At 39.0% G+C, this 22,798-nt stretch overlaps 1 protein-coding gene across 1 annotated transcript; it reads right to left on the bottom strand.

The window, feature by feature from the left end:
• Positions 1-8,687: 8,687 nt before the first annotated feature.
• Positions 8,688-9,701, bottom strand: LOC109460281 (melanoma-associated antigen B16). Its single transcript, XM_019755532.2, has one exon. The coding sequence runs from the start codon at positions 9,699-9,701 to the stop codon at positions 8,688-8,690; it is 1,014 nt and encodes a 337-aa protein (XP_019611091.2).
• Between the last annotated feature and the right edge of the window lie 13,097 nt (positions 9,702-22,798).

Raw genomic sequence — 22,798 nt, 5'->3', positions numbered from 1 at the left:
TCATTGTTAGTATATAGGAATGCAATGGACTTTTGTACATTGATTTCGTAGACGGGAACTTGACTGTGTTCGTTGATTGTTTCTAATAGCTTTTTGGTGGAGTCTCTAGGGTTTTCTATATACAGCATCATGTCATCTGCAAAGAGTGATAATTTAACTTCTTCATTCCCAATTTGGATGCCTTTTATTTCTTTCTCTTGCCTGATTGCTCTGGCGAGGACTTCCAACACTATCTTAAAAAGCAGAGGTGATAGGGGACAGCCCTGTCATGTTCCTGAATGTAGAGCAAAGGGCTTCAGTTTTTCACCATTATGAGATTAGCTGAGGGTTTGTCATATATGGCCTTTATTATGTTAACTCTAACCCTTCTATACCTATTTTATTCAATGTTTTAAACAAAAATGGATATTGTATCTTGTCAAATGCTTTTTCTGCATCAATTGATATACTCATATGATTTTTTATCTTTGTTTTGTTTATGTGATGTATCACATTGATGGATTTGCATATGTTGAACCATCCTTGTGCGCCTGGGATGAATCCCATTTGGTCGTGATGAGTAATCTTTTTAATGCATTGTTGCATTTGATTTGCTAGAATTTTGTTTAGGCTTTTCGCATCTGTATTCATCAGAGATATCTGTCTGTAGTTTTCTTTTTTTGTGTTGTCCTTGCCAGGTTTTGGTATCAGGGTAAGTTGGCTTCATAAAAGGAGTTAGGGAGTACTGTCTCTTCTTCAATTTTTTGGAAGAGTTTGAGCAGGATTGGTATTAGATCCTCTTTGAAAGTTTGGTAGAATTCACTAGTGAAGCCATCTGGTCCAGTTTTTTGCTTTTGGGAAGGTTTCGGATGACTGATTCAATTTCCTTACTGGTGATCAGTCTGTTTAGATTTTCCAGTTCTTCATGGTTCAGCCTTGGAAGGCTATATGTTTCTAAGAACTTGTCCATTTCTTCTAGGTTATTGAATTTCGTGGCATATAGTCCTTCATACTATTCTTGGATGATCCTTTGTATCTCTGTGGCATCTGTGATAACTTCCCCTTTTTCATTTTTTATTTTGTTTATTAGTGTCTTCTCTATTTTTATCTTAGTGTGCCTAGTCAAGGGTTTGTCAATTTTGTTAATCTTTTCCAAGAACCAGCTCTTTGTCACATTAATTTTTTCAATTGTCTTTTTGTTCTCTATTTCATTTAGTTCTGCTCTGATTTTTACTATTTCTGCTGACCTTGGGTTTCCTTTGTTCTTCTTTTTCTAGTTCTTTAAGGTGTAACGTGAGGTTATTTATTTGGGATTTTTCTTGTTTCTTGATATAGGCCTGTAATGATATAAATTTCCCTCTTAAAACTGCTTTCACTGAATCCCAAATATTTTGGTACGATGTATTGTCATTCTGATTTGTTTCTATGTATCTTTTGATCTCTCCTCTAATTTCTCATTTGATCCAGTCGTTCTTTAAAAGTATGCTGTTTAATCGCTATGTATTTATGGTTTTCCTGCTCTCTTTTTGCAGTTGATATCCAATTTCAAAGCCTTGTGACCAGAGAATATGCTTGGTATGATTTCAACCTTCTTCAATTTGCTGAGGTTAGTTTTATGTCCCAATATATGGTCTATCCTTGAAAATGTTCCATGTACACAAGAAAAAAACGCATAGTGTGATGTTTTAGGATGAAGTGCTCTATAAATGTCAACTATATCCATTTCATCTAATGTGTCATTTAGGGCTGCTATTTCAATATTTATTTTCTGTTTGGATGATCTACCCACAGCTGTCAATGATGTATTTAGGGCCCCTAGTATAATTGTGTTTTGGTCAATTTCTCCTTTTAGTTCTGTTAGTAGTTACTTGGTATATTTCGTTGCTCCCTGATTGGGGGCATAAATATGGATGACTGTTATGTCTTCTTGTTGTATAGTCCCCTTTACCATTATGAAATGTCCATCTTTGTCTCTTGTTACCTTTTTCACCACGAAGTCTGTTTCATCTGATATCAGTACAGCTACACCTGATTTTCTCTGGATACCATTTGCTTGGAGTGTCAATTTCCACCCTTTTACTTTGAGTCTATGCTAGTCTTTGTAGCTGAGATGTGTTTCTGGGAGACAGCATATGGTTGGGTTTAGTTTTTTTGATCCAATCTGCTACTCTGTGCCTTTTTCTTGGTGAGTTCAGTCCATTTACACTTAGGGTGTTTATTGATATGTGAGGATTTCCTATCATACTATCTTTAGTTTTCTGGTAAGACTGTGTCTCCATTGTTTTTTTACCTTTTTGTTGTTGTCTATTATTTCTGCGTGGTGGTATTCTATGATGTTTCCCTCTGTTTCTTCCTTTATTACAGTACATATTTCAGTTCTGGATTTTTTTTTTGAGTGGTTACCCTTAAGTTATATGTAAAAGAAAGTTTGATGTTTAGAGTATTCCATTTTCTTTAGCATGCTTACTTTCTCCATTCCCATATTCCAGTTCAGGCCTTTACTCTCCCCCTTTTTATGTTTTCGTTGCCACAAATTGTCCCTGTTGTTCAAATAGCCTCCTTTAGTATTTCTTGTAGTGCAAGTCGTGTATTAGAAAATTCCCTCAGCTTCTGTATGTCTGGAAAGGTCTTGATTCCTCCTTCATATCTAAAGAACATCTTTGATAAGTATATTGTTCTTGTCTCATAATTTCTCTCTTTCAATAGTTTGAATATTTGGTTCCACTCCCTCCTGACTTGTAGTGTCTGCTGAGAAATCTGATGATAATCTAATGGGCTTTCCTTTGTTGGTTACTGTCTTCTTTTGCCTGGCTGCCTTGAGGATTCTTTTTTTGTCATTGATTTTTGACAGCTTCAATGCAATGTGCCTTGGAGAAGGCCTGTTGGGGTTGAGGTAATTAAGTGTTCTATTTGCTTCTTGGATTCGAGGATCCAGTTCTTTCTACAAGTTTGGGAAGTTCTCATCAATTATTTATTTGAATATACTCTCTGTTCCCTTCTCTCTTTCTCTCCTTCTGGTATGCCCATTATTCTTATATTGCTCTTTCTGATGGAGTCAGAAAGTTCTTGTAGAGTTCTTTCATTTCTTTTAAGTCTCAAGTCTCTTTCTTATTCCATCTGTGCAATTTCCAGGTTTCTATCTTCAATGTCACTGATTCTTTCCTCCATCTGGTCAACTCGACTACCTCATCTGGCTATTTCATTCTTCATTTCTTCTATTGAGTTCTTAATCTCCAGAATTTCTATGTGGTTCGTTTTAAAAATTTCAATCTCTTTGGTAAAATGTTCACATTGTTCTTTGATTGTGTTTCTGAGTTCATTAAATTGCCTTTCTGTGTTTTCTTGCATCTCGTTTAGTTTTTTCAGACCTGCAATCTTGAATTCTCTTTCATTTAATGCACATATTTCCATATCTTTAAGTTCATTTTCGGGAGACTTTTCATTTTCTTTGAGCTGTCTTGTTGCCTTTGTTGTTCATGGCAATTAATGATTTATTGTTTCTCTTCTTAGACATCTACAGGAGTGGGTTCTGTAATAGGTTGATAGTCAGATGTGTTTCTTTTGTTTTCCAGTATGTGTTGGTTGAATGTTTTATTTTCTCTCCAACTGCAGCCTTTTATTTCTCTCACATTGTAGTGTTTTGTTTTCTCTGCACCATTCTAGCATCTCACACAATGGGGGGATTCCCTGGAAGGTGGGCTTCTCCTGTGTTAACAGTTCAACTGGGTCATAGGGCGCCTCTTCCCTCTGGTGATGCCAAGAACTTTTGAAGTTCCAAAGCTCTTCCTGCACCAGATTCAGAGCCCGTGTGTTTCAGCAGTTCTGTTTACTCTTGCAGGGATCGCCCAGATAGATGGAGACAGGGGTGGGGTGAGTTGTGAGAGGTGGCCCAGAGCAATGGTGGCAACCACCACCACAGCCAGTCCTTCTTCCACATCTCCATCCACTTTGCTGGAACTAGTTGGGCTGCGAATCTGTGTCTGTGGACCACAGTTCTCAGAACTGCAAATGTTCTGTTCGTTTCTTCTGACACTGCTTCTCTTCTGCTTCTAGCACTGGGCAGGTGGGGGCGGGGCAAGCTCTGGAGGGTAAGGAGGGGGCGGCTAGTCTCAGAGCCTAAGGCTTCCGTTCTCTGCAGCAGTGAGGGCTTAAACCACCATTTTTAGCCTTCTTCCAGGGCCTAAGACTTCCGTTCTCTGCAGCAGTGAGGGCTTAAACCACCATTTTCAGCCTTCTTCCCTCAGTCTTTGCTCTGTGGTCTCTGCCGTGATCGTTGGGTTCAGCCGTGTTACATGCTGTCTCCTCAGCCCTGTGGGCCATAAACGGAGCCCTAGCAGTCCGAGTTCTTCCCTCTCCTGCAGCTGCGGTAGTTCTAGGATGCAGTGAGTTTGGAGCACTGAGCTAGGTGTGCGTCCTGCACGGCCCCGTCTCTGCACCTCTTCCCTCCTCCCCTGCTCGCGCAATTTGCCCACCTTTTGGTGAATTCAGTAGTGAGCCTCTTCCTCTTGCCTGTCTGCTGTGCAGGGAGTCCTTCGTGGAGTTATAGCTGTTCAATTTGTTGTAAATTCCAGGGGTGATTTCAAGAGGCTCACCTCACACCACCATTTTGATGTAATTTCTAGCTATTAGTGGTAATTCAGAAATTTCCCAAGCCCATTCATGTGAATTGTCCTGGACTCTCCACCCGGATTCTCCACTTTCACTCCTTTTGGTCCTTTCTCCATCATACACTGAACTCTGGATTCAGAATGCTGACTACCCGCCTGCTCTTGGCCCTCTGGACTTGAATTTACATGTGATCTCTCTTGTGGACCCTGGGCATTGCTCTTTCCCCAGATTGTCATCCCTCAAAAAGCGTAAGTGTCATATGTGGCTTCATTCCCTGTCAACTGGTCATTTTGACCAAATCCTTGTTTCTCAAATTAAGCACTTTTGATTTCTAAAATACAAGTGTGTGTGTTTATGGTATTCACATGCATTAAGCTGTGAGACTATGAATTGGAAGAGTGTTTTTGGGATATAATTTTTGCAATATTTATACAAATTTACAATCTTCACACACTGTCCACTTTAACCCAGTTTCTACCTTGCTATCAGAACGACAGACTTTAGTCCAATAAGTCATATTAATATTTAAGTTCTACGGGCCGTCGGGTGGCTCAGTTGGTTAGAGCGTGAGCTCTGAAAAACAGGGTTCCTGGTTCAGTTCCCACATGGGCCAGTGAGCTACACCCTCCACAACTAGATTGAAGACAATGAGCTGCCGCTGAGCTGCCGGAGGGGCGGCTGGATGGTTCAGTTTGTTTGAGCGTGAGCGCTTAACAACAAGGTTGCCAGTTCAATTCCCACATGGGATGGTGGGCTGTGCTCCCTGCAACTAAAATTGAAAACGGCAACTGGACTTGGAGCTGAGCTGTGCCCTGCATAACTAGATTGAAGGACAATGACTTGGAGCTGATCAGCCCTGGAGAAACACACTGTTCCCCAATATCCCCCAATAAAATTTATTTAAAAAAATATTAAAATTTCTGTTCTGTAAGTCATAGCAACAAATGGGAAACAAATTATGTGTCCATCAGAAGGAAATGGTTAAATTAATTTTGGCACACCTATGCTATGGGAGCAGTTGTAATAGTGAAGTGTATCTATATATGTATTGTCATAGAAATTCATGTTCAGTGCATTCATGTTAAGTGGGAAAAACAAATGGCAGAATAAGATGTATATCAATACCCATTGTTTTAAAATCATAATATATTTTTATAACACATTCACATGAGAAATCCTAGAATTAACTTTAAAATAAAACACTAGATTGTTAATTGTGGCTATCTCGGAGAATGTGGCTGAATTATAAAGGAATATTATAAAGGTGGAGATTGTGATTTGCCGTTTTAGAATTTTTGCACTAAGAATATGTGCACTACCAGCTTTGTCTCTTCCCTTCTGTACTGTTTCTCAAGTACTTTTAATTCATAATAATATGCCAAAATGGTATACTCTGAACCTCTACACACAAAAGAGCTGGAGCTAGACAAAAATGCCAGCCTCAGCCGCTAATGAAGGCAGTGTGGAGGTTCCTCAAAAAATTAAGAATAGAATTACTATATGACCCAGCAATCCCTCTCCTGGGTATCTACCCAAAAAACCTGAAAACATTTATCCATAAAGACATGTGTGCTCCAATGTTCACTGCAGCTTTATTTACAGTGGCCAAGACATGTAAACAATCAAAATGTCCTTCGACAGATGATTGGATAAAGAAGTTGTGGTATATAAAGGGAATACTATTCGGCAGTAAGAAAAGATGAAATAGTACCATTAGTGACAACATGGAAGGATCTTGAGATTATAATGCTAAGTGAAATGAGTCAGACAGAAAAAGTTGAGAACCATATGATTTCACTGATGTGTGGTATATAAAACTGAAAACAACAAAAGAACAAGACAAATGAAGGAACAAAAACTCACAGACATATAGTTTATGGGATACCACAGGGTAATGGGGGGGGGAGGAGCTCTAGGAGAGGGTAAACGGGGTCTAACATATGGTGATGGAAAGAGAACTGACTCTGGGTGGTGAACACACAATGTGAGATATAGATAACGTATTACAGAATTGTACACCTGAAATCTATGTAACTTTACTAACAATTGTCACCCCAATAAACTCTAATTAAAAAAAAAAAAAGCCAGCCCCTTGGCCAGGTCAGCTGTCTGGGGTTAAGTGCAGCCATATCCCAGGTATATGAAGCCCACAGAAAATGCCCAAATTGTAGTCATCATTTTTACCTTTCTTCTTTACATGTCCTTTTAGCACTTTGGGTTCAAGGTCTTTTAATTCCAAGAGGCATTATGGAGTAGTGAGAAGAGAAATGAATCAAGAGACAGAAAGTGGGCCATAGGCTGGAGGAGTGGAGCAGAGTGAGCTCTAGAAGAATTCAGACCCGAAGTCTAGCCTTGGCTTTGTCACATATCAGACCTGTGAACTTAGGCACATTCCCAAGCTTTGTAACTCACAGGTTCTTCATCTGAGAATCTGATAAGCCCTCTCATATTTTACTATTGGAAAGAATGCAATACATGTAAAGCATCTGGCACAGTACCGGCATACCTTAGGTTTTTAATGAATGGCAGCTATTACTGCGATGATTTTGACCACCTACCCTACGACCTTCACCTAGGTGATTTTTAAAACTCCAGTGTTTCATAGAACATACAGCACTATAGGACATGGAATATCAGATCAACCAAAATGCTGCTTAGCAAGTAAACCATGGTAAATATATATCCTCCAAAGTTGTGTTCTTTAATAATAGGGAAGGAAATTCTTCTCCAGCTGGATGCCAACGTGAAATTCCTAGAATTTCTTCAACGATGAATCCCTCACTGCCTTAGCTTCTGTTCCATTCAAACCACACCTATTTTTATTAATTTCACACCCATCAAAACAATAAGCATTTCTTCAACTATGACAAATTATACTGAAAATAACCTATTTAAAATATCCCTTAAATGGAGTAGTCTCTGGCTCTCCCAGCCCAGGGCAACAAATGCTAACTCAGTGGTTTCTAAGGTATCTCACCTCAGGAAAGTCACTATTACCTTTCAAAAACTCCTTGAAGATGATGTGTATAAAAGACTTAGTCTGCAATGGCACACAGGCAAGGTCACAGGACAATATCCATTCCTGCCCCCGTGGAGATTTCTCTCTTTTTAAACCATGACCCCAAAGTAACTGTGAAGAACAATTTTCCACTCCAGGTTTTCGAGTCTAAACTCTGAGACCCACCATTTGTAGATCTGATCCCTGATCATCATGCCCTCAGCCTCTTCTTGCTCTACATCCAAATTTAACATAAGATAAAATCTCATTGAAGGAATTCCAGCTTCCCCAAGCCTCCAATTTCCTTGCCCCAGGGCATTTATGCTTGACAGTCTCAAACGGAACACCTCCACTCACTTGCTAACTTCTTCTTACACTTGATCTCTAAATATTAGAAGATAACCTAACATTATTATTACAGAATTGCCAATTTTGTAAGTAAAGGTTATAAGGGCAGGTCCTAGGCCTTACTTATCCTAGAATCTCGAGGACTAATGTGGTAATTTCAAGATAGCAAATTTTCAATAAACTTTGGGGAATAAAAGGAACAGCAAGCAAAGGATCTAATTTATCAACATTTATTGCTTACACATTCACAAACAAGTTAAGCAAATTCAGGCATATAGCATTTAAATTTATAAAACAAAAAATAAAAGGTATATGTTGGCAATAAATTGACAATCTTTTATTTGAGCTCTATTTCCTGAACCCAGCTATCTTAAAACTGATTTCTTTCACATTTCCAGTAAATGCCTATAGAAATGCCATATTATATTTTACTCCAGATGACATTTGATGGTTTTACAAATTGTTTTCAAAAACAACAAAATTCTTCCTATGAAACCTCATTAGGGCATTAAACATGTGAACAATATCATTCGTAAACTTGGAGATTTTGAAGTTAATTAAATCTACACTAAAAAACCATTTGAATAATTTGTATGTCAAAAAATAAAAGAATAAATTTTCAAGTTACACATACAGAATAGGAACACAGGCATATACATGTGCTGCATTCCCTTTCAGCTCCATCTCAGACCTAAATTCTATGAATACTAACTGCCTCTTCAAACAACGCATGAGGAAACTATCCCTGACTTCCCTAAGTGTGGGAGAAGCTGCTAGGCTTGGCGCTAAAACTGGCAGTGGCCATGGAGGTAGAGACAGCCATGGCTGAAATTCTGGCATGGGCTCTCTCTTCTTCATCTTGCAAAGCTTCCTCATACTGCGATGGGAAAGAACTTGGGTCAGTCCCATTAACCTTGGCCAGGAACTCGAGGACTTGCATCTTGGTGGTTTCAGCATGGGCCCTTGGGCCCCACAGGAATTCAAATTGCACAGGATCACTGTTGGCCACTTGCTGGTACTTCAGGTAGTTTTCCTCCACGAAAACTTTTGTGATGAGCTCCCTGGCCTCTCCAAAGATGAAGTGCTTCTTCCCAGAATATATCCCCGTCAAATTCAGAACTTCCCAGATTTCATCTTCGGTGGCACGGTTGCCATTCATGAAGATCACACCCAGGATAAGTATCAGGATGCCGGTCTTGGGTATGCCCTTTTCACCATGCAGCATCCCATCATAGGTGAGGCCAATTTTGATGAAGATGCCATAGTAGTGGTTGATGGGATCCACTTCTTTCACATCAAGGCCAAAGACCATCTCCAGACGCTCAGAGGCTCTCAGGAAGAGCTCAATAAAGTGGTCTTTATACTCCTTGGTGACACTCAACATATCTGCCATGGTTACTGGCTCTTTCATTTGATACTTGAGCAGCAGGAAATTCACCAACAAACCCACATTCTTATCAAAAGCATCTATGGGCACATTCCTGGGGTCTGGCTCAGCCTGTGAGGCCCCATCTTTCTCCTCTTGGTTACTGGAGCCTGCATACGATTTGCTTGATGAGTTGGCTCTGACAGCAGTGGAAGATGAGGGGAAACTCTGAACACCCTCAGGAGCACTAGGTATGCCAGCATCAGGAGCCCCCTCTGAATTGCCAGGCATTGTAAGATGGGAGGAGAGATGGGTCTCCTCCAGAGCCTGGGAGACCTGTGCAATGTCCAGGCCCAGCATCTCACTGTGTGAGCATTGTGGATTCTTTTGACGAAAAGCCATGACGACTTTTGTGGGTTGCACTAATGAGGAGTGTGCACAAGAAGGCAGGCACTGTGGAGTCACTGCCTAAGGGAAAGAAGGCAGATATGAGTGGCCTCAGCTGCTAAGTTCAACTGTGGTAGCTCTGATAAAAACCACCTCCCATGGATCTTTCCTGGCAGTTCTATGGGGCCTTATAAGTCTCCTGAGCTCCTGTGTCCCCCAAGAACATGAAGGAGAAATTCTGAATGTTCCTCAGGGTGCAGCCAGCCAACCAGGCTGAGAATTCTCAGGGATGACAACAGACAGATGTGGTTGGGTTCCATAGAACCATTTCTGTTCTAAAGAGAGTGGTCCCTTCAGTGCCCATTCAGGTTGATTACTAGGCATTCGATAGGGTCTAGGTCACTTCCCCCATGCTAAAAGAGGCTGTCCCCCTAAGACCAAATCACATCTCCTTTCAGTCCTTACTCTGTGTCTCCATGTGGAATCCTGGACTGCCTGGTCACTCTGTCCACTGCTGATCTCAACCTGGCCCCTTCAGACCAATACTGCCACCTCCCTTGGACCCCAGTGTATGAAGTGAGGTGTGGATACTACAGGCCATCCTTGTCTGGGACCTTCCACAGATGACTATAGGAGCAGGGTTGTTACCATGGGGTCCCATCTTTACTCAAGTGGATGGTCAGCTCTTTGCTCACATAAGGTCTGCAGCTTAACACTTGAGAGTATATAAGACTCCTTCCCTCTGACATGATGTTGCTCCCTCATACTAAGTGGTCTTGTCTCTGTGACCATTGAGGATGAATTAAGGGGGTATTACAGCCACAGTTTCTCAAGTGTGACAGCAGGATAGGGCTCTGTTGAGTTTATTCTGTTCTAGGGTGGGTTTTCCCATCAGTCTCACTTAGGGTCCTTCCCCTAATGATAGGTCCTGTGATCATACATCGCTTCCACAGAACAACCTTTTCCACCAATAGCTCAAGGAGCAAGAAGTAAGGTGGTATCTCAGCCTCACAACTCTGTTCAGGGCCTCCCAGGGATGACAGTAGGGCTAAGCAGAATTATGTTTGGCTCTTGACTTATAGGATGGGTAATTTTCTCAGTCCTCACTCAGTCTTTACTCTGGCTACTTGTCAGACCTCAGTCCCCACCTTCTGATACCTCAGGCCTCCCCTGCCAAAAAAATTCTCATTGAGACAACTGGGAAGTAAGAAATGAAATGGTCTTGTCTTGGCGTCTACACCTGAAAGCCCAGCATGGTCTGGGACTTCTCCTTTTGACATGAGTTTGCCCATCACAATAAGGCCTCACTTCCCAGTGAGCACCATGGAAGAGTGATTGGGTGTTTCATCTTGTTATCACTGCTTGGGACTTCCCAAGGGTTCCCTATGATCTGTGGAGCTACCAGTTTATGTGGTGAGTTTGTCCATCAGATATAACTCAGTGATGCCTGTCAAGGCCTGGGACTCTCCTTCCACTGAATAATCTATCTAGTCCAAACAAATTCTTCACATTCCAGGGCCTAGAGTAGTAATGGAGGAGTCTCCTCTGGCTGCCATCCCTTCCCTGGGCCTCTCAGGGCTGACAGCAGGGGAAGGGCTAGCGACCCCTCTGCCATGGGTTGGTTTATCCCACAAACCTCGCAGGTGCTCCTCAAATTGGATACAGATAGGGCACATGCCCGCTGCCATCTTTTACCCGCCTTACAATAGAGGCCCCAACTCTGTCCTAAATGGAAGTGAGGAGGCACCTCATGCACAGGACTACCAGGGCTGAAAAAGGGAGCTAGACAGTGTGCCACACCCTGTGCCGCGGGGTCTCTGGAACCCTAAGAATTTACCGGGGTCTTCCCTCGGACTCCAACAGGGCCGGGGACTCCCTCCTTTGCAGACATGACACCTCGTACCTCAGCCTGAAGGCTCACGTCCCTCAGACTCCGGAGGCAGAAATCAGACAGCAACACTTATGGCCAACGCTGCCTGGAGCCACCCGAGGCCGCCACTTCCTGGGGCCTCCCAGGGCTAGAGACGGCCCAGGCTCAGAGAAGCCGCTGCCACTATCTGAGGTGGGTGGTCTCCTCAGTCTTCGTTCAGGGGCCTTTTCATGAAGACTGGCAAATCTGAGACTTTTACCGCCCCCCTCCCCTGAACCCTCTCCCCAGCCACCTCCACTCGCACAGGAAGGCCCTGCCCTCAGTCAGCTCACCAAAGAAGTATGGCGTAGGTCACCTCCCACCCTGTCGGGGCCTCCCAGGGTGGGGTTGGGGCTCTTATCTAGTTGGCCCCCTCTTTTCTGTCGTGGGTGCTACCCTCAGTCCTCATTTGGAGTCTCACCTGACCTCTGGAAGCACAGGGACACTTCCCACTGACTAGAATCCGCGGTGCCTCAGACCGAAGTCCTCTCAGCCGCAACTGGTAGGGGAAGTCAGGGGGCGGGACTTCCGGTCACACCCATCTGTTCCACAGCCAACTGTAGGGGCGGGGCTCTGCGCACCCTGTTCAGTTTCATAGCGGAAGTGCTTGCCGATCTTCGCTCACAGTCCTCACTGTGACTTCTGCCAGGCCCTCGGATTCCTCCGTTTGCTGAGTCAATGTTGTGCCCCTCATTCCAAGGTCCTTATTGCCCTGAGAATCCTGAAGAGGAACTGAGGGGATTCCTCCGCCTGACACACTGCCTCGGCCTTTTAGGGCTGAAAGCAGATGCTGTCATGTCACATCTCTGTGAGACCCCCCGAACACACAACATTTATTCTCTGGTGTTGGTCTCCTCTGTCCTCATTTATGGGGGTTCTCTCTTTTGGGCTACTTTCTCATGATTTAAGGCCTCCTGGGAAATGCCCCATCCCAACAAACTCTTGACGAGTTTACTTACCGCAACCCTTGCAGAGCTTGGAATGGGTTGTGTCCAGCCTTAATGTGGAAGTGGAGCACAAGGCCGGCAGGGGCCAGGACAGCTGGTGGGCTGCCAGAGAAAACTCACGCTGATTTATTCCTTCTCTTCAACAGTCAGATTTAGTCTCATGTAAAATTTGTTGTAAAAAATTTACTTTGTACAGGGAAGGACTGAAATGATTTTCAAAGCCGCTGATGTTTTGAGGTTATTGACCATTGAATATGTAGAAATCATATGGGCATGATAAATATTATCTTGCTCTTTGCATTTTTCATACATCTGATTTACTTTTCTATTGTTATCTCTGGCTATGTTTTCCATTCCAGTTTTGAACAGTCTAGTGGGTTAGGCTCAGATATTCTTTTCTTGGTTCTTGGTCTTCTCATCTATTTGGTATGTATCTAAGGAGAGCTAGCTTCTTAAAATGTGTGGAGTAATTTCAAATCTTTTTGTATGATTTGGTAAAGCTTATATAAGATACTGATTAGTTTTTGCCTGATTTTATGGTGCAACTGGCCTCCAAATCTGATCTGATCTAGGTGGCTTTGACCTAGAATTTCCACTTATAATTGTTGATTACAATTTTCAGTTTTTAATGGCATTATTTCATAATTTATATTTTGTTAAAAGGTAGCATTTCCCCTGGGTATTCAAATTTAAAGGTATATTTATAATAAATAATTTTTCATAGATACTTTCAGACATATACTTTGAAGTTTTGAGATATATACTTTGTTTACACAAAACAATACAATGTATCCTATTTAACTGAGTCAGCATAGTGATTATCAATAGTTGTAAGTAGAAGCCAGACCTGATCTGATCAGTATCTGTTCCCATTTATGGGATGTAGAATGATAATTCTCTCATTTCTTTCTTTTTTTTTTTTTTTAATAAGTCTAGTTAACATTCATCACCATACAGTTTCAAAAATTTTTTTATTGTGATGAGAACTTTTAAGATCCACTCTCTTAGCAACTGTCAAATATACAATATGATACTAACTCTAGTTACCATGCTGTGCATTACATCCATAGGACTTATTTATTTTCTAACTGGAAGTTTGTAGCTTTTGACCACCTTCACCCCTCACCCTGGCCTCTGGCAACCACCAATATGTTCTCTGTATCTATGAGTTCAGATTTTGTTTGTTTAGATTCTACACATTAAGTGACATCACCTGGTATTTGTCTTTCTCTGTCTGACTTATTTCAGTTAACATAATGCCCTCAAGTTTCATCGATATTGACTTATTTCAGTTAACATAATGCCCTCAAGTTTCATTGATATTGTCACAAACGGCAAGATTTCCTTCTTTTTATGGCTGAATAATACTCCACTGTGTACATATTCCACATTTTTCTCTATTTATCCATTGATGAACAATACGGTTGTTTTCATGTCATGGCTATGGTAAATAATGCTGCAATGAACATAGGGATACATATATCCTGTTGAGTTAGCGTTTTCCTTCTCTTCGGATGAATACCCAGAAGTGGAATTGCTGGATAATATGGTAGTAACATTTTTATTTATTTTTTGTTAGTTTCAGGTGTACAAAGCAATGTACTAATTAGACATTAACACCCCTCACAAAGTGATAATCCCTCCCATCTATTACCCTTAGACATCCTATATAGCTGTTCCTATACCATCGACTATATTCCCTATGCTGTACTCCACATCCTGTGACCATATATAATATATATATATATACACACACACATATACACATACACATACATGTTTTTATTGTGATGAGAAATTTTAAGATCTACTCTCTTAGCAACAGTATTATTAACTCTAGTTTATATTATATATATATATATATATATATATATATATATATATATATATATATTAGGTTGGTACAAAAGTAATTGCGGTTTTTGCAATTATTTTTAACCCTTTAAATCACAATTAATTTTGCACCAATCTAATATTTGGTATATCATATATATATATATATATATATATATATATATATATATATATATATATCTTAGCAACTTTCAAATATACAATACAGCATTATTAACTCTAGTTAATATATATATATACACACATACATATATATTTGGTATATATGTTTAAATATAGATATTTAATTATAGTTGACATTCAATATTATTCAACTTCAGTTTCAGGTGTATAGTACAGTGGTCAGGCATCTACACAGACCATTAAGTGATCTCCCTGGTAAGTCCAGTGCCCATCTGGCACCCCACGTAATCTTTACAACGTTATTGATTATATTCCCCATACTGTTTTTCAGAAATAAATCCATGCCTATATGGTCATTTAATGTATGACAATGGAAGCAAGAATTTACATTGTGGTAAAGACAGTCTATTAAATAAATGATGCTGGGAAAACTTGATGGACACATGTAAAAAAATGAAAGTGGACCACCTTCTTATGCCATATACAAGAATAAATTCAAAATGGATTAAAGAAGGGGTGGCCAGATGGCTCAGTTGGTTAGAGCACGAGCTCTGAACAACAGGGTTGCTGATTTGATTCCCACATGGGCCAGTGAGCTGCGCCCTCTACAACTAGATTGAAGGACAACCACTGGGAGCTGATGGGCTCTGGAGAAACACACTGTGCCCCAATATACCCCAATTAAAAAAAAAAGTAGTTGCAGTTTAAAAGGTTAAAAATAATTGCAAAAACTGCAATTACTTATAACAAAATGGATTAAAGACCTAAATGTAAGACCCAAAACCATAAAACTCCTAGAAGAAAATATAGGAAATAAATTCAGACATTACCCTTAATAATATTTTTACTGATATATCCCTCCCGCCCTAGGCAAGAGAAGCAAAAGAAAAAAAATAAACATGTGGGATTACATAAAACTAAAAAGTTCTTTCACAGCAAAGGAAACCATCAATAAAACAATAAGTTATCCTACTGAGTGGGAGAAGACATTTGCCAATGGTACATCTGATAAGGGGTTAATATCCAAAATGTATAAAAAACTGATACAACTCAACACTAAAAAAACCAAACAACCCAATTTAAAAATGGACAGAGGACATGAAGAGACATTTCTCCAAAGAGGACATACAGATGGCCAACAGACTTATGAAAAAATGCTCAACACTACTAATCATTAGAGAAATGCAAATAAAAACCACAGTGAGATACCACCTCACTCCTGTCTGAATGGCTATCATCAATAAATCAACAAACAACAAATGTTGGCAAGGATGTGGAGAAAAAGGAACCCTCGTGCACTGTTGGTGGGATTGCAAATTAGTGCAGCTACTATGGAAAACTGTATGGAGGTACCTCAAAAAATTGAAAATGGAACTACCTTATGACCCAGCAATTCCACTCCTGGGTATTTATCCAAAGAAATTCAAAACACTAATTTGAACAAATATATGCACCCCTACACTTATTGAGTGCTATTCACAATAACCAAGATATGGAAACAACCAAAATGCCCGTCTATAGATGACTGTATAAAGAAGCTGTGGCACATTTATACAATGGAGTATTACTCGACCATAAAAACGAATTAAATCTTACCATTTGCAATAACATGGATGGACCTAGAGAATATTATGCTAAGTAAGTCAGACTGAGGAAGACAAATACCATATTGATCTCACTTACATGTGGAATCTAAAGAACAGAATAAACAAACAAACAAAACAGAAGTAGACTCAGAGACGTAGGAAAAATTTCCTACGTCTCTGAGAGGTTCCAAATGAAAGGGGGTTAGGATCAGGGAGAACGTGAAGGAATTAGAAAGTACAAATTAGTACTCTCATTCGTTTTTAATACCTGAAATTCTCCTATAGGTAAGAGTCTTTCCTTGTCTGCCACTTGTTTATCCTGTGGTATTGTTATAACATATTTCTAGTGTTCTCTTATAATATTTAAATCTTCTCTGCACATATATTTTATACAACAATGTTTAATTAACATCACTTATTTCTGTTTCTTTTGTAATTAATAACATATTATACAATTATGTGTCATCAGCTCTTTTGTAAGAATTGTCTTTCGTGAGTTAGTTCTACTGTCTTCTAACTTTTGAACTTACATTTATCTTCATTATTTCTTACCTTTTCCTTTAAGCTTAAATTTCCATTCCTTCTCTAGCATTTTTTAAATGTTTGGATATTTCAAATATTTTCTTTGTTCTAGAAATCTGTTTAAAGGCAATAAATATATCTATGAATACCACTTGATCTGCTTCATATATTTGGTCCTGTAGAGCATTTACATGCTTAAGATTTTACAATATATGTAAACACTACTGAGTGGAGAAAATTATCTTGTGTAAGCTGTAAAGAGGAGGAGAAAAATTTGTTTAGATGCAGTTTCAGGGTCCAGGGGTATTTTGCTGTTTTGTTTATTAATAACAGAAGAAACACAAAGACTAGTGACAGAGAATACTAGTGACAGAGTTGAGTTTTCTTTAGGAATGGAAGGACAATTTAAAAACAAAAATCAATTAACATAATTGACCAACTGTAACAGTAAGGGATTATCCAATTAGTTTAAATATATAAATCAACAGCATTTAATGCAGGAAATTGGTTATAGAAGTGACGCAGAAACAAATGGGAGAATCAGGAAGATCAATGTTTAGCAACTTGTGGAAGTAACTGCCACATCTAAACTAGTAGGACAAATAGAAGAGATGGTGCTACTGGAGCCTAGAAGTTGAGCAGGACAGGATCTGGAAACCTTTTGGGTTAATCTGATGGGGGCTGGAATCAAGGAAAGATACAACAGTTGAAGCGGAAGCCACCTGATAAAGAGAGGAAGGAGAAAAATTCTGGACACTCTCATTTCCCAGGGTCTAATGTCCTACTGGTGCCTTCTTTGGCTGAACTGGGTTAGCATCTAGATGTCGGAAACTCTAGCAATTGTATTTAATACACCATATAGAAGAGTACACAGCAAAGCTAGGGTGAAGAATGAATGTGAGGACAAAGAGGTCAAGGACAGACATACCATATCAACAGATTAAATGAGAAACATCTTATCTAAGTTGATAGAGAAGAGTTTCATAAAAGTATTCATCATTCCTTCATGATAAAAGATGTTCTCAAAGTCGACAATGGATATATACAAAAGACCCTAGAGTAAAAATCATACTTTATGTGGAAACCTTGAAAAGTTTTACTTTAATATTGAGAAGTAGACAAAAGTGCCTGCTGTTACAATTTCTATTCTACATTATAATAAAAATACTATATAGGAAAGGAATTGGAAACAGAAGTAATCAGATATAGGAACCGGGAAATAAGAAAAAATGATAGTATAATTGAACATGAATAAAGTGTATATGAGGAAAATCAACTAGAGGAAAAGTTAAATCAATAAAAACACTTTTAAATAAAATTGCTGTGAATAAGATCAATATGCAAAAATGCACTTTTTCATAGCAAAAATGTGAAGATGAAATTAAATAAAAATCAACTTGGCGATCACCTTTCATTCACCTGGCCCTGAAGATTCTATGACCCCACCCAACCCAACTTTAGGACACATCCAAGCCACTTCCAGTGGCTTTTTCATACAAACAGCCTGTACTGGCTCATGCTGCAGATTTTCCTAAAATCTCTCAAAGGTGCACAAAACCCAAACAAGCAGCATCTGGCTTCTGTGTTTCCCATACCTCTGGCTAAGCAGCTGTAAGTCCAGCACTAGTGACATCTGACCTTGGTTCACGACTTGGCCTCTCAAGGTACCTCCAAACACAGCGTGGGCAGCAGCCATCAAGGGACTGATTTGTGGCTCATGTCAGGTGGCCCCCAGCAGGGTACAGGCTGTGGGTGAATTTGGTCTGCAGCAGGTCCTCTCCCAGGAAGCCCTGGGGCTGGCATGCCCAGTGGCCAGCTTCGGACCAAACCGGAACATCACCTGATTACCTCCAAGGATGATACACCCAAAGGGCAGATTGGGCAGGCAGCAGAACCCTGCTAAAGCAAATCCTACCCTGTAGGATCAGCCCCTGAACAACTGCTCCTCCACTGTAGTCACAGCCAGTCCTCACAACCAGTCAGCCTGAGGGTCAGTTCTGACCACTGACATACAAACAGAAACCATGGCTCAACTATATCAGGAGGGTACACAAACTCACACAATGGATACACCAGAAGCACTGGGCTCTGGTGATCAGGGTGAACGTGCCACTGGGCTCCACAGGACACATACTACATAAGGCCATTTTACTAAGCCTGGGAGGCACAGCAGTCCTACCTAGGACATAGAAACAAACACAGGGAGGCAGCCAAAATGAGGAAATATAGAAACATATGCCAAATGAAAGAACAGAACAAAGTTCCAGAAAAACAACTAAACAAAATGGAGATGAGCAATGGAGAAAAGATGCAGAGTTCAAAACACTGATTATAAGGTTGCTCAGTGATCTCAGGGAAAACTTCAACAAAGAGACAGGAAACAGAAAAATGGAGATAGAAAACATAACAAAGAACCAGTCAGAAATAAAGAACACAATAACGGAAATGAAGAATACATTGCAGGGAATCAACAGATTAGATGAAGCAAAAGATTGAATCAACAATTTAGAAGTTAAGGTAGCAGAAAACACCCAATTAGAACACCAAAAAGTAGGAGGAAGAACAGTTTTGTATAAGAAATTACAGTGGAATGTTTTTATATCCATTTTAAAAGCAAAAATGACTAAAATCCTCCCTCACATTTAACACAAATTCCAATTCCAAGTGGTCAGAAATCTACTTTTAAAATTTTTACTCTGAAAATGCTCATACTTACATAGGAGAAGGGAATACCACTTTACCAGATTAAATGAAAAAAATCATGCCTAAATTGTGAAACTGGTTTATAAAAAATCAGCATTCATGCATGATAAAAATATACATTATTAAACTAGGTGCAATATATCTACAAAAACCCTACAGTAAACATTATACTTAATATTGAATCATTGAGACCTTTTACTTTAAAATTGGGAAGGAGACGAGGCTGGCTGCTTTCACCATTTCTATTCAATATTTTAATGAAGATACTACATATGGAAGTAATGGAAACAGAAAAAAATGATAGGGATTGGGATTGGAAAATAAGAAACAAAGCTAGTTTCATTAAAAGATGATTAGACTGAATATGAAGAAAATCTACTAATGATAATTTATCAAATCAATAAAAGTATTTATAAATGTTGCCAGGTATAATATGAATATGCAAAATATACTTTGTATCTGTGACAACAAAAAGTATGAAAATGAAATTAAACAATACGTAACTTGTAAATTACCACAATAAAATACCTGGCACCTATAAGTAAATAAAATTCTAAAAATGTATCAACTCAATGGAAAGTCCTCAGAACAATGAAAATTACTAGTGAAAACAGAGGCTGTTATATAATAATGAAAGAGTCAATCCACCAAGAAGACCTAACAATCTTAATATGTATGCCCTCAAGGGAGATATTAAAAAATATACAACAAAACCTGAGAGAACTGCATGGACTTGTAGACAAATCCACATTTATAGTCAAGGATTTAAACACCTCTCTCTAAGGGATCAACAGTAACAATGAAAAGGAACTCATCAAAGGTATAGAGTATATAAATATAGGATAAAGGATATAGAACTGAACAGCATCACAATCCAACAGGATACAATTAATGTTTATAGAGCACAATCCAACATAACAGGACACACATTGTTTTCCAGCACTCAGAATATTCACCAAGCTGGATCATATCCCAAGTAATAAAAAACCTTAACAAAGTTAAAGGAATGAAACCACACAATGTTCTTTGAACATAATGGAATGGAACTAGAAATCGATAACAGAAATACAACAGGGAAATCTTGAAACCATTGGAAATTAAACAACACACCACTAAAGAATATATGGCTCAAAGAGGATTTCTCAAGGTAAATTTAAAAATATGTTCAAATGAGTGAACAAAAAGTTAAAACACATCAAAATATATGGAATGCAGGTAAGGCATTAGAATTAGAAAAAAGTGATTAGAAAAGGCAGTGATTAGAAAAAAGTGTAGCACTAATTGCTTCTACTAGCATATTAGTTTTCTCTTCCTGCCTTAACAAATTACCATACTTTTGGCAACTTAAAACACAAATGCATTATTTTATTATGTTACTACTTTTACTATGATGCATCTTTTTTGTATAACTTCACTCCTAAATACATTGTATTCATCTTTTATTGGTCCACATTTTATAGGATTTAAGTTAATTTATCCAACAAAATCATTTGGCTAACTTCTGCTAAAGGTTCTATGACAAAAATCTGTCAATCTCGGGTATAAATCAGTACATAATAGATGTCGCTGATTCACAGTTGGATTGATAGTACTAGTATCATGATTCTAAAAAAGTACATTTATATTGACTATGTTTTCACAGCATGGATGTTTTCATTCTCCTATTAAACACAGACAACCAGGATTATGGGACACTGCCTTTATAATTCCTATGCCTTAGAGCTTAGCGTGTGGTTTCTTTTATATGAATAATCAAGGAAATAATTAAAGAATGATAATTCACATCTGTTTCAGATCAGAACAGTTCATTAACACAGTGTTTGAATCAAGTTTAAGAGCTATATAAATTAGTAAATCATTTTAAACTGCTATTACGGAAATTAGAATTTACTTCAATTTCATTTGTACAAATTTCATTTATTTAGTGTATTGTCCCAATGTCTGTGGAAATTTTAACCAAAACTAACATTAGAGATACTAATACTTTCTTTCAATGAGTTTATCAGTTTAATCTTAGGTAAGTAATTCTTGATGTTGCAACACTCAAACTCTTGTGATGGTATCACGATTCATTTTTTTACTCAGTAATAAAGTATCAGAGTTTTTGAAATATGCATTTATTTTTATTGAATTGAAGCACTCAAGTTTCCTGATAATGAGTTAGCTCTCACTTACTTGTATTTTAATATCCCTATGATGTCATTTTGGCCTTCAATTTCCTCTTATTAAAAAAAACAATACCTGTAGGGGCCGGCCCAGTGGCTCAGGTAGTTAGAGCTCTGTGCTCCTAACTCCGAAGGCTGCCGGTTCGATTCCCACATGGGCCAGTGGGCTCTCAACCACAAGGTTGCCGGTTCAACTCCTCGAGTCCCGCAAGGGATGGTGGGCTGTGCCCCCTGCAACTAGCAATGGCAACTGGACTTGGAGCTGAGCTGCGCCCTCCACAACTAAGATTGAAAGGACAACAACTTGACTTGGAAAAAAAAAAAAGTCCTGGAAGTACACACTGTCCCCCAATAAAGTCCTGTTCTCCTTCCCCAATAAAAACAAAACAAAACAACAACAACAAAAAAAGATAACTGTAGATACTATAAGTGTCACTTATTAGATCAATACAAAGGCTGTTTGCATCAAAATAATCTTAAAATATTGGGTCGAACCACATGAAATTGACACCTACATAAATGGCAATTTAATTTGATTCACCTAATATATGTTTCCCTAATATAACGCACACACGCACACACACACAGCCTGGCATGCACACATGAAGCCCATATTCCTTTCCCCAAGCCAAGACACACATTACTGTCTTAATTCTATTTTCCATTTCACCTCATTGCCAGATTCTAGGAAAGGAATCACACACAGCTATAAAAGGGGAAAGCCAACAACATATCTTTTAATTACAAAATAACATAAACATAAATCACTCAAAAAATTTTACGTTTACAGAAGAGAATAACCAATACAATGTAAATGGTTATAAGCACCATAATTTTGAAGCTGAATGACATGAAGAATATATATAACACATTACAGAAGTTGTGTAAAGCCTCACCATTCACCACCTCAGTCACAAACTGGGTAATAATAGCACTCAAATCTCACATCTGTAAGTCTTTACCCATCATTATTTAAGACAAGTGACCTTTATCCTTGTCTTTGAAATTAGGTTAGGGTTTAAATTTTGAAGGTTCATAGTAAATCTTTGTTACAAGGCTTTGCAATTACAGCATTTTATTGCTTTCCAATAGCATATGAAGTACTGTGATGGCCTATTGTAAATATGCTATAGACCATAGGACTGTAATAGTATTTATATCTTTCTCCTCTTAACTAAGCTTCTCTGCCTATATGTATTAATGAAAGACAGACCTTGTGTTCAAAAAGGAGTTCAACTGAATCTGGCTTTAATTCATAGAAACAGGGTCAGAGCAAGAGGAAGGGACAAGGCTCCAGGATGTG

This window comes from Rhinolophus sinicus, chromosome 18, assembly GCF_057876585.1.
Source record: "Rhinolophus sinicus isolate RSI-liver-muscle chromosome 18, RSI-T2T, whole genome shotgun sequence".
NCBI lineage: Eukaryota > Metazoa > Chordata > Mammalia > Chiroptera > Rhinolophidae > Rhinolophus > Rhinolophus sinicus.
The sequence above is the reverse complement of the archived record's forward strand: the minus strand, read 5'-3'. Positions and strand labels throughout refer to the sequence as shown.

Coding starts and splice junctions, on each gene's coding strand:
- LOC109460281 (XM_019755532.2), bottom strand. CDS start 9,701: ATGGCTTTTCGTCAAAAGAATCCACAATGCTCACACAGTGAGATGCTG.